Source organism: Parus major, chromosome 7 (genome assembly GCF_001522545.3).
Source record: "Parus major isolate Abel chromosome 7, Parus_major1.1, whole genome shotgun sequence".
NCBI classification, from domain to species: Eukaryota; Metazoa; Chordata; class Aves; order Passeriformes; family Paridae; genus Parus; species Parus major.
In genome coordinates this window covers 2,148,345-2,161,591 of record NC_031776.1, presented here as the reverse complement: position 1 = coordinate 2,161,591, position 13,247 = coordinate 2,148,345, and the positions used below count along the sequence as shown (strand labels likewise).

General features: G+C 42.9%; 1 protein-coding gene across 26 annotated transcripts in view; it reads right to left on the bottom strand.

Annotated features, from left to right (window-relative positions):
* Window positions 1–13,241, bottom strand: part of LRRFIP1 (LRR binding FLII interacting protein 1) — a 100,250-nt gene extending 87,009 nt beyond the window's left edge. For all 26 annotated transcript variants that reach the window (XM_019007483.1, XM_019007485.1, XM_019007487.2 and 23 more), the window contains exon 1: window positions 13,130–13,241. In XM_019007483.1, coding sequence (XP_018863028.1) covers window positions 13,130–13,219 — 90 coding nt within the window. In that variant the 5' untranslated portion in view covers window positions 13,220–13,241. The remainder of the gene's footprint in view (window positions 1–13,129) is intronic.
* Window positions 13,242–13,247: the final 6 nt, after the last annotated feature.

Below are 13,247 nucleotides of genomic sequence, written 5' to 3'. Positions count from 1 at the left end.
AAAAAAGTCCCTCTTTGGAGTTATTTTCAAAGCACCAAAGCACCCCATAATATTCTCAAGAAGCAGGAGTGCACAGAATCTTTGAAAAAAAGCCATCACACCTACCACTAACACTTCATTACTGAGTTTAAGTTAGCAAAGCCTTTTGTAAAGAACTCAAAGTAGTAAAAACCAAAGATTTGAGGCCAGGAGTAGACAAAACCTGCAGGAGTGACAAAGCTGTACCACTGCTACCATCAAACCTTATCAGCTGCTCCTTCACTCCCTACCAGCATCACACCTTTCCCCCAGGTGGCCTCTGTTTTCTTCCCCCTCTGCCTCCCCATCCTTTCTTTTTTAAATATTAAAAATACATCCAAGAAACCACTGTGCATTTACTCATAGAAGAGTGTGTTTTATCCCACACAGAAATAAAAACACTTAAGTTTTCCAGTAGTAACATAACAGAGGTATAACATAGGCATAACACAGTTACCCTTGATCAAATTTATAAAACTCTGCAGGCCTTCCCAAGGTGACACTCAGACTTTTGGCTGCTAGGCAGGATTTCCTGCCATGCCCATGGTGTCAGTCCTTGGAACTTCCTGAAGTTTCATGTCAAAAGTGCAAGTGAAATGAATTTTTCTAATGACCATTGAAGGATTTTTAACCTGTCCAATCCCCAGAACTCCTTTTCTCTGTTTCAGCACATGTCCCTCCAGCATTTGGGCAGCACTGACTGCTCAGCACAGTCTCACTCCTCACCTCAGGTGCCACACAACACTTCTGTTAAAATCTCTGACCAGACTGCATAATCAAAGCAGGTTACAAGGACCCCACATTCTCAGTTGCTATCAGCACTACTTAAACTGTTAGGCAGTCAAAATAATTTTTATTTTACCGCTGCTAAATTCTCATTGCAAGTTTTGATCCTCAGTCCCACTGCTCATTGACAGGAGAAAAATCAGTGTGTTGGAACACTCTCATGGGAAGGCAGATGTCCAGAGCCTAGCTCCAAAATTTAATATAAAAATGTCTAAACAAGGGATAATGCAGTAGAAGCCACTCAGAAAGGTGGACACTCAAGCATCCTTTAAAAAAGTAAGTCAAAGACAACTTTACAGTAGTGAAAAATATTTCATCTTCACTCAGTGGCATTTTCCCTTCCCAGCCATGTATCTGAAAATAGATATTCTCCTTTTTCCTCATTTATGAGCCTTTTGTCCTGGAAGGCATTGGCCTAAAATTCAAGATATTTAAAAAACAAATTACTATTTAGAGTTAAGTACTTTAATAAGTGGGAGTTCAAAACAGAAACATTCAAGTATCAGAACAAAGGGTTCCATCTCCTTTTACACAGCACTTTTCATTTCAAAAAGTGTTAAATACCTACAACCTCATATATCTAATAGACTAAGTTTCTCTTCATGCCTTATAGGTGTATTTCTAATTTCTCTCACAAAAAGGCAGGGAGACAAAACCTCTTCAAATAATTAATAAATCCTTAAAGGCCTACCTGACTCAAGCAAATGAAAGACAAAACAAACTTTTACATGCAAGCATTAAGATTCAAAACAGGAGATGACCTTTAGTGCACCCTTCCATGAGTGGAATGTTCTCATCCACAAGCAGATTTAATTAAATTTAGCTCTTTAGACTGATTAGAGTTAATAAAGCAATTTGTTAATAGACCATTTTATTATGTTTACAATGTGCTGTTTTGTTGGATATTTTGCAGTGGTTACAAGCTGCAAGGCACTGGTTTCTCACTCTCTCTGACTACACTGATTTTATATGAACTCTAAAAGAAGGGCCCAGAGTCATCATAAGCACTGGAGAAGATGAGAATATAAATCAGTATATAAAATATATTGCAAGAGGGACCCTATAAGAGATGTCACTAGGGGTGACTGGTTTTATTTTATATATAAAACAAGTCATGTTTCAAATTCACCATATGAGAGATACTCCTGTAACATACAATAAAATAAAATAAAAAATCACCATACACAAGGGAATTATTGTAAAAATTGTGCTTTTTCATGCCCCTCACTGCTATACATTTCTGTTAAGCTCTGGACCACTTCTTTGTGTAACAAGTGTTTGGAGAGACCCAGGTGGGAAAGTCTTGCATGGAATTCTTCAAACTGTACAGCCCTCCTGCAGAGGGACTGTGCTTCTGGTTAATTTAGATATTCTGCTACAAGAAATAGCCCACAGCTCTCCCTCAGGCTACCCATATTCTCAAGGGAAAGCCAGAAAAATCCAAACACAGGCTGACATTCTCCATTTGTAACATCCACCAAGGGAGTGCCACAACCCACTTGAGCAAATCTGATATAAGGGAAAGTGTCTAAATCCAGAGAAACTGCCTCAAAAAAAGCCAGACTTTTCTTGTTAGTACAGCTGGATGCTGCAGAGGATGGATAAGAGCTTCCACTACACCATGCTGTACTGGATTTTCTGTCCTTCAAGCACAAATATCAAACTTCAAACATTTAGCAACGGTGCTGAAACCACGGCTCTCCAGGAGAGGAGCCAAGTCCTACACTCAGTTTGCAGAAAAAGCACACAGAGGATATTTCACAGGGAACAAGCTTTTTTAAAAATTCACACTTTTCCAGCAATTTTGAGAGACCTGTCAAAAACTAAATTTAAAAAATAAATAAATAACAATAAAAAAGCCCCACTGTCCTCTGTATCGTTTTGAACTGCAACCAGATCAAAAATTTGTGAGATGGACTTACCTGGCCGGCAGACAGGAGTTACGCTCTCATGCTGCTATCATTCCATAACCCTCTCCTTCCTGAGAAAGGGAATTCCCTGAGAAAGAGCCAGGACATGTCAGGAGAACTTGCCCAGAGTTCAGTGATGGCGCTGAACCACCCTTCAACTGGGATTAGGGCTAAAAAAACAGCATTGTTTGAGAAACGATTGGACAGCTTTTGCGTGGGGGTGGGACGGGATTACTGCCTCCAAACTGGGCCTCAGCAGTAATGGATTACCTGGGGAATCTGTGTCCTAACCCTCGGTAACAAATTAATTCAGTTTGAAATGTGCTGCTGGGCTACATGCACCTTGTCTAGGGGTTCAGCAAGAGTGACCCTCACAGCTGTTTTACAGGAATTCTGGAAATCAAAGATTGGAATTGCACCAACAGCACAGGGCAGCTCGTCCCTGGGCAGCTCCTTCCTTTGCCTGCTCTATTCTTCCCCAACAGTCTTTACCACCCAGCAGATACAATTATAAATTGTATCCTCAGTCACACAATCTATTTAACACTCAAATTTTGCAGACCAGTACCTTTAAGGTCAGGAGCAGCTGTGTTTGAAAAATAGCAAAAGCTTAGCCCTTGGAGAATCACATTCTATTAGAGGAAATCACAATGAAACCCCAATTCTCTTAAGGTTTCCTACTAGTTCCTGAGGTGCAGCAAGGAATCTTAGAAAGGTTATTCCAATGGGGTTTATACCTGATTGCTGTAACTCACAGAGCATCCAAGATGTTTTCTGGGTGCACTGTATTGATTTTATAGTGGGGAGACTGAAAGAGGAGCCTTGTGCAGCCAGCAGACCCCAGAGGAGCATTTCTAGATAATTCAGATCTCTAAAAAGCTTGTCTCTGTTCTAACAGGTTCAGCATCCCCTAAAAAAAACATTAGGCTAGAATTTTGTAACAGTACTGTAAGAACACTGATCTGTATTTTCTAATGCTAAATTTGTAGATTGGTTAGACAGAAAGTTCTGGGTTACCTCTTGACTGAAAATTATTGCTAAATTTGATAGGATGTGCTTATTCAATCAGTGATACAAAAGCATTTCACCAGCACATACACAGAACCTTTCTTCACTTGCTCCAGTTCACCAAATAATGACTTTTCCCCGCCCCCCCACCAGGGTAATTAAGCAAGAATGCACAAATATTCTTAAAAACACTGTGTAACCCTCTATAAATAAAACAGTGACATTCTCTACATATACCAACATTATCTCTTGCATCCACACTATTTCCCAGAGCCCCTGGATTCCTCCACAGTTCATGTAAAGGTTAGGTCACATCACTGTTCCAATGCACTCATTTCACATGGGGGCAGATTTCAATTTCATATGGAAGAGACAATGGAGCAGTATGACCTTTGGGTATCACAAAACAAGTCCCAAAAGCCTACTTTCATTTTCAACAGATGTTGGTTCAACATATTTGTCAGTGTAAATCCTCTTAGAGCCCAGCAGCACATGCAGCAAGGGAAGCAAACCAAGACCAACACACACATTTTTTCATATGGGAGAATGGACATTTTAAGGAAGACAGCTTATGGGAAATGCACAGCAAAGAAATAGGGGTTGCAGACCATCAAAAAAATTTACTTGTTTCCTGAGAGCACATCAAGCTGTATCTACTGTTTTCTTGGCAAGTCTGTTGAAGGAACTTCAAGTTTGCAATCAGAGAGAAACAAAACATAAATACAGATCTAAAACAAAACAAAATTCCAAAACCCAAAGCAGTAGGCTGTTTCCTCTGTTTGTAATCAGCAGAAGCAAACATAACTTCATGGGTTTTGTGTGAAGACTGCAGCACTTTAGCACTGATAAAAAAAAAAAGACATATCTCAACTATCTGACTCTGAAGCAACGTGTGTTTTAAAAGGGAAAAAATGTGAAGCTACCAGAGTCTGATAGGAGACCAGAGCCCAGGGATTTTTCTGCATGTGAAGCACACCAGGAGCCTTTCCTTGCTCTCCTGTCATCCCAACATGTTAGCTGATAAACGCTCCATAATTAGAAGACCCAAGTGGGGATGCCTGAAATCTATCTGACCTGAGGGAATGAGTTTAAAAACCTGACCCAGCTTTTAGTGTGCCAGATCCTCCTGTATTCCATTTCTGCCTACTGGAAAGGGCTGGCAAAGGCTGACACAAGAGACAGACTCAACTAAACATGGTATTCAGTGGGATTAGAGAAAGGTTATTTTGGGACGTAGGAAGTACTCAAAAAGAGGAGGGCAAAGGGAAAAAAAAAAGTAATATTAAATTTAAATCAGATGCTGGCGAAGGGAAAGGTCACAAGATACGCACAAGCAGAAACCAGGAGGAAAGAAATATTATTCCTTTACATTCCCTGTCTGAGCAGAGCATCTGTTGGACTGGGGGAATGGTTTGCAAAGAGTCACCAGTGGGACAGAGGCATCACCATTTCACTGCAGGCAATATTAACACAAAAGTCACTGCCCAAACAGCTACACCAGCAAACACGAATAAATTCCTTTTGTGGAACTCTCTTCCATTAAACTCTGCTGGTCTGGGAGAGATAAATCAATCTGACACTAATTATGTCCAAAAACTACAAGTAATGACATCATGGTAGGAAAAGCCCAGCTTTGAGGGATATATTTTTGAGGAAGCCAGTTGGAGATACCATCTTGCTATTTCTTTGACAGAAGTTTGGAAACAAATTGAATATTCCAGTCTCCTTCACAAAAACCTTCCAACAGCTAAAAGAAAAGGAAACTGCAAACCTGAAACCCAACTACTGTCTTTGCATTTCTTCACATGCCAAAGACAACAAGCACTCTCATACCTAATTACCAGGTATTAAAAATAGGAATGTGGCCACGGTGGTGCACGTGGCAATTATGGCTTACCAAAGCCTCTGATTTCTTGTACAGCAACATGTAACACAAAAAGAAAATCTAAATATTGTCTCAAGGAGCATGGGAGCCCAGGAAGTGTCAGAGAACCACAAGGCACACGGTGTTTTTGCAAGACTAATGTGAGGATTAAGCTGTATGACAGAAGAAACTCTGCTCTTGCAGAGAAAAGCACTGTGCAGGAAGGAGGAAAGAGGTGATAAACCAGCGAGGAGTAGAAGCAATAAGAAATGAAGAGGCTTCCTCATTCCTCAATACATCTGAGACAGGAACATAGCTGGGATTCAGCACTTTCAGATCACTTTCCTTGTCTCCAGCTCAACTCTGAGAAGCTGCAGGAGTGTTTAGGTGGATAAACCCATAGCTCATGCCAAGCTGGCTCACAGGCACACAGAAGGGCAAAGCAGATGCCACTGAGCAAATCCGCCTCTCCTTCAATCACACCCAGGCTATTTCCTACTGAAAGCATACCTCAAAGCAATCAACTTCCCAGTTCTAGGTCAGACATTTTTAATGAGCAATTAGCTCAGACACTCATTTTTCTTGGCATCAAATAGGATCTTAAGTCTTTAAATTAACAAAAGTTATTTCAGTGTATTCGGTGAAACTTTCAAGTCAGAACTAATCACTTGAAGTTTTAGAGCAGAGCTGTGCCCTTTATGTTCAAGCATATCCAAATCCCAAAACATCCATCCTTCCTCAGCCTAGAAAGAGATAATTTTCTTAAAAGTTGCACATTTTTATATCTGAGATTAAAACAAACATCTTTTCAAACTATTTGAAGACAAACATCTCTCCTTTCAGAATTCCACACCCTGACATAGGCACACAGCGAATCAGAACTTCACTTGCAGGAAAACATGAAACATTGAGGGGATGGAGGAACAGAGCACAGAATTGCAGGCTGGATGCTCAAGTACAAGTCATATCCATCTGGGGAGGACACTCGACAGAGTTTAGCCAGGGATCCACCCATTTCTGCCCAGTTTTTGGTTTAGGCACACATCCACATCCCAAAACAAGCGACACTCAGTCTTGGAAACAGCATTAGTCATAAGTTTGTTTGTATCTTCTCTCAAAACTCAAAATTCTCAGCTGGTTAGGCCATAAAAGTGCTATTAGCTCTGCTCATTGGGAAATGCTTCCCAAGCCTTGCCCTTCATGCCTCATGCCACTTAGCTGAGTTTGTTTAAAGGCAAAATGAGAAACCATCCAAATATTAACTGTGGTCTAGGTTAGGACACTTGTCAAACTCTCCCAGTGGGCAGAGTTCTAGCACATTCCTGCCAACATCAAAACAGTGCTTCTGTGTTTTCCCAGACTTTTGTACCCTCTCTGCAGACCCTCAAAACCATGAGTTTTTAACAGCATGACCAGAACTTCCAACATCTTCACAACAGAAAATATGGTCATTCAGCTACCTGAAATCATTTGCATACTGCATGCACCACAGGGCTCTTCCTGCATAGCTAAAACCATCCCATACTTTCCACTGAAATACTGCTTTACTTAGTATTTATTGTGCCACACCAAGCTTTCATTTCAACAGCTAAATCTTCTACTGCCAGGCCTTTGAGAGTTGCCTTACATTTCTTGCAACTTCTACACCAAATCTGCCCGTAAGGATGCTTTTGAAATGCATTTTTGAAATGTATTTGTTCTCATTTCAGTGCACATATCAATTTATTTTCCCAGCATTAGCCAGGAAAGTTCTTCAGCCTACTTCTTGTTCCATAACTAAGGTGAAGGAAAGGAGAGTGTCTTGGGAGTTAAAGGTTACAAATGTCTTCTGACAAGAAGCCCTTAAGCACTTCCCTCATCTTCACTGTGTGATGAAGCCCAAAAATCAGCTATTTTTCTACTACGTGCAAGGCCAGCTGTGACACTGGTGAATTCAGAGGTGCAAGAGCACCAGTTATCAGGGAGCTTTCTCTGCTTCTGGTATTGAAGGGACCATGCATCTTCCCTTCTCTGGGGTTTAATATAAACCCTCAAAGCCACCTTTCTGAAGGAAACTTTGGTTTACTGCAGCTCCCTTACCCCCTCCCCCTCCACCATTCCAGTGGGCAGCTTCTCCCCAAAAAGTATTTCAGCACCAGTGAGACAACAGCTGATATTTCAGAGCTGCTATTTTAAGGATTGCCTACGAGAGCTCCAGTCTAGCTAGACAGATTCACTGCTCTTGGCAACCTGCTCACTTGACAGGAGGGACAAATACCTTGCTTCACAAGCCCAAAATACTACGTGGATTACGCTCCTTGCAAGCAAAGGATGGAAAAAAAATAATAAAAAAAAGAGATCCCAGTGTTGAAAGCCTTGCAAGTACATTTGAGCTCCAACTTCATCCAGCAAAAGGCCTGGAAAAACATCCTTCTAGATGAGGTAATGATTAGTGTTACATCCTGCAGCCAAGCTCAGCATCTGGGCTTACAAAGACAGAGGCTGGGCTTCCCATGCTGTTAATCCTACCAGTAGTCCCTTGCTTGACTGAAACAGGAATCACAGTTCCTAAACAGCTGCTTCCTCAGACAGCAGGAGAACAGCTGAAAGGGACTCAGGCCAAGCATGGACACAGAAAAAGGCAGCTAATTGCTTCAAGTTGAGAGGTAGATTGTAAGACAGCTTCCAGTCCCCAGTTTAACCAACATGAGATGGGTCTCCAGATTTTTATCTCACTTCTTTAAACTGCTCCTTCACACATTTACTTTGGGAGAGATTGTAAGTGATGCCAATGCCATTTGCTGACTATATGGATGTAAAGCATTATGGAAAAAGGAGTGTTTGAAGAAGAGCATATTTGCCACATAAAATCATCCCAAATTTAGAACAATTCCCCACGCCCTACTGGCAAGCTTCGCCTACAAAGTCCTCCTTCCTTCCTATATTTAGGTCAGCCAGGCTGAGTCAAGCCCTCCAAGAGCATCCCTTGCTTTCATAACTTTCTGTTCTAGAACAGAAAAGCCAGACATGCTTTTTTCAGATCATTTGTTTGGATCATACATTAACACTCATAAAGGGAAAAAGTAATGCAATAAAAAAATAAGTCAAGTACTGGTGCTACATAAGCCAGGCTGTTTCTAAGGGCTTTTCTTGGAGCATTCACCCAGCTTACAAAAGCCTTCACACATCTATAATGCCAAATACTTCTCAAAAAAGTTCCACCTCTACCCTAATGAGGCACACAGACCTAATACATAGGGAACATATCCTAAGGGAGCATATCCTTAGGGAACACACTGCTTTAAATGCTCTGGTTTGCATAACAGTTCAATAAAGTTTGTGTGGCTTGCATACCCATATACAAATAGCCACTCTGCTTGCTCTAGCTTCAATTTGTACTAAATTGTTTTCATCTCTATTTATGGAAGTCACCCAAACTGCTGTATAAAACAGAGTTTTCTCCCCCAAATTAACCCCTCAATTTAACAGATTTTACATTCAGCCATCATAGCATCTCTTCACTAGTCCCTAAACTCCAAGTTAGCCTGCTGAAGTTACTTAGTGCCTTCTCACTGTAACCATTAAACCTGGCTGGCTGGTTTCATCTGCATTTTGAGCTTTTTCTAATTAGCAGCACTTTCTGCTCCTTCACAGCAGTGTAACATCCCAATTTTTGAATCACTAAAAATACAGATCAATGCCCAAACTGATTACTTCAGTGAAATAATCAAATGTATGGTCCATAAATGGATTGTGCTAATTTTTTAAAAAAAAGTATAATTATGTATGCACAAAGATGTAGGTAACAGTTCTTGGAAGTGACATAAAATGTACAAAGAGTGCGAGCACAACCCTCACAACATTACTTTCTTTAACAATAAAAATAAATAATACTGCTTGAATAACTAATTTCAAATTAACTATTATTTAAAGAACTCTGCTCTGTAAAATGGTGGAAGAAGATTTCTAGCACAGAGAGGACACACAGCAGGATCATTTTTCTGAGAAGTGTAACACATATCTGTCCGCAAAACTGTGGCAAAACAAGGTGTCAATTACTTTCCTAATACAAACAAGAAATTGACCTTGTCCTTCCTCATTCAAGAAAATAAAAAACAGTAACTAACATTATCAGCCTACAAGAGAAATATCAGCTCCTTGTTGGATTTGCAGAACTCGTGCTCACACAACAAGTATTCCTGCAGCTAGGGAAGTGGAAATTAGCAAAAAAAATATTCCCCTAGAAACAATGTCTCAAGTAATCACATCAAAGCCATCTAATCCAAGCAGGAAGCCAGCTCCTGGAAGGTTCAGCTGGGCAGGACTGTGCCTTCCAGAGCCACACGCGCTCCGTCCGGACAGATGAGCGCGCAGCACGCAGCCGTGGCTCCCGCTGGCTCTGCTGGCACAGACCTTGAGCAGTATCAAACTGCTAGATTCTGCAAACACTGCTGGCATGTGCTCACCAAGGGGAATGAAAGAGCCCAAAGGTTTCCATTGACCTAAACACAGAACAATCTACTGGCGTCAAGGCGAGCCTGAAAGCGGAGAAGCAGATCATTGATCGGCTTCGCTGACGCCCGGGAAAAAACAAGCTCAGCAGCACAAGGCAGGTGTGTGAGCAGCAAATCCTGAGTGGCAGTCTGTGAGTCTGTCAGAAACTCAGAACACCGTGTTTTGTGCTAATTATATTTACATATTTGCCATCCACTTAATTACCGTGCCTGTCAAACTCTGCAGCCAGATTGGTGGTACAGCACTATCCTCTCCTGATGGAAGTGATTTGCAGTAACTGCACCTTCTACCTCTGCTCTGAATAGGTCTAGACAAGGTGATAAACTACTTCAGATGTTCAATGCCTCAAACATTAAAAGTGCTACTGATTAACATGACTAATACTGCTACTAAACCCTTGTCACTACAAGATGCTTCACTCTCACCATTTCCTTCCTGTTGCTCAGTTACTTCCCCTCCCGACTGCTCTCACTGCCCCCTTCACCACACCAGGCTCTCTCCTGGTCTGTGCAAGACACAGAGCAAGACATCCCGGCTGCAAATCCAAACAAATTTATATTCAAATGGCAGGAGTTTCAAAAAGTCCTTGCAAGTCTTGCTGTCTTCTTATAGGAGCACATATCAGAGCGAGAACGGTGGGTTTGCCAAAATATTTTGACAACCACAAAATAAAAGATACCTCTGTGAATCAGTCTAGTTTGGATGCTCTCTTTGGCTCCCGTATGGACACTGGGAAAATGAGACTCTAGGATCTGCAAATAACTTGCCAGCACCTCTAGCTTCTGGATAACAAAGGACCAAAGCAAAGACAAGAGTGAAAAATCTATGTGCAAAAGCAACATGTCTGTGTCCCAGCTTTGTCTAAACAGCTGTGAGAGAGGCTGGAAGAGACAGAATATCAGTAACCCTCCTACCTTCTTAACATGGAGACCCCCAACACCCTTGCTAAGGAGAGACAAAAGGCCTAGCTGACATATTTTAAGACTGGATCACACAGAAGGATTCATCTGGGATCCTTTGTGTGGAGAAGAGGCAGTTAAACAACAAAACAATTAAAGTGCTCTGAGACAGAGTAATGCAAATAGATAAAATAATATGGGAAAATGCTGAACCTTGAACTTGGCAGTTCACAGTTTTAGCACTCAAGGGAAAAGATAAAAGACATGCTTGTGTTGGGCTTCTTGAGCAAATGGAGTTGTCCTTTAAACAAACCCCAGGAGAAGGAAGGGGAAAAAAAAAAAGCCACGAACCACCACAATATTTGAGTCCTCAAACCACTATACAATGCAGGGAAAAGCAGATCTAAGATAAAGAAAAAGAGAAAGTGGGAGAAAAACGTGCAACAGAAAAGAGCAGCTGGGTTCCTTGTTAGAAACTGATGTCTTCCTTAATCAAATGACAGCACGGCCAGGACACAGTTGTGGAATTCAAACCCTCATCCCAGAACAGTTCTTAGAGTATTATCATTACTCTAACAGACAGCACAATCACTCTTACTTGCTATCTCATGTCCAGGACATGAGACATTCTTGTCCTCCTACCTCAAACTCCATCCTTAGGAACCTTCTCATCACCCTGCCACAAAAATCTGACTTCAGAGAACACACTGAATCACTCACACAAAGTTCAGCCAACTAAACGTATTCCAAAGATGCTACAAACTACCTGAAAATGGTGCACAACAATTGGAAAGCCATTGGTGTAATAAGGAGCATGATGTCACAGCTAACTCAATCTGCCAGCCAGTGCCACCAAAAATAAGCTATACATTAGCATTCACCTGATCCTGCTGCAGCTGTGAATCCGGAAAGGAAACCAAGAGAGATCTAAAATTCTTCCAGAAGAGGAATTTCTCTTGTAACCCACACCAACACCAATTGGCCTGACACACATAACCCATGCCAGAGGACAAGGATGGCCACCTTCAGCAGCAGCACTGCAGCAGTTTAGACACTGAATCACAGAATGGTTTGGGTCAGAAAGGACCTCAGGTCAACCCCTTGCCACTGGCAGGGACACCTTCCACCAAACGAGGTCCCTCAGAGCTCCACCCAACCTGGCCTTGGACACTTCCAGGGATGGGGCAGCCACAGCTTCTCTGGGCAACCTGTGCCACAGCCTTACCACCCTCACAGGGAAGAATTTCTCCCTAATATCCCATATAACCCTGCTCTTTTTCAGTCTGAATCCGTTCCCTCTTGTCCTGTCACTACATGCTCCTGTAAATTGCCCCTCTCCATCTTTCTCATAGGTTTCCTACTGGAGAAAAACCCCAGAGCTGCTTATCCCCCTTTTCCTCCATTGGAGGACTGCCATGGCAAGGATGGAGAACAGACTTGGTCAGATTTAGTAAACATAAAAACCAAATTGCCATTATCTTGGTTACCACTGAACCAATTTAAGTGTGGAGAAGAATAAGGAGGCAGGAAGCATCAGCAATCAGCCGGTTTTGAAGGTTAAAGTCACATTGAGCACGATGCAGCATCTGGTGGGCAGCAATACAAAAATCAGTTTCCAAGTTAGAGGGTTCGCTTATACCCACACCCAGCATCACCTTGCAGTATTCTGGCTTTCATTTTTCACTCCCGTCCCTGGAAGTGTTCCAGGCCAGCTTGGACAGGGCTTGGAGCAACCTGGGATACTGGAAGGTGTTTCATGCAGGGAGCTTGGAACGAGATGATCCTTGGGATCCCTTCCAACCCAAACCACGCTGTGATTCTATGATTTATACGTATCCATAACACACCCGAGCGGCCTATTTCCAGCGGTTAACACCAATCCCGGCGATTCTCAGCAGCAGTGGCTGGCGATGGACGTTCCCTCCTGAGGGGCTGGAGCGGGGGGGCTCCGGCACCTCACGCCCTTCCCTCACCGACCCCCGGAGCGATGCCCGGGGATGGCCGGGGGTGAAGGAGGGTTTCCACCTCGCCCTTCATCCGCCGCGGTGCCGGGGGCGCCTGCGCGGCGCTCGGGGGAGCCCGGGGGGGAAGGCGAGGGGAGGAGGATGGAGGAGAAGGGAGAAGGGGGGATGCCGCCTCCCGCCGCTCACCTCGCGGGCGATCTGGTTGAGCGCATCGTCCTCCGCCGTCAGGCGCTCCCGGTTCGGCAGCCGCTTGCGGCCGGCGCCCGGCGTCCCCATGGCGGGGCGGTCCCGACCGGCCCGGCCC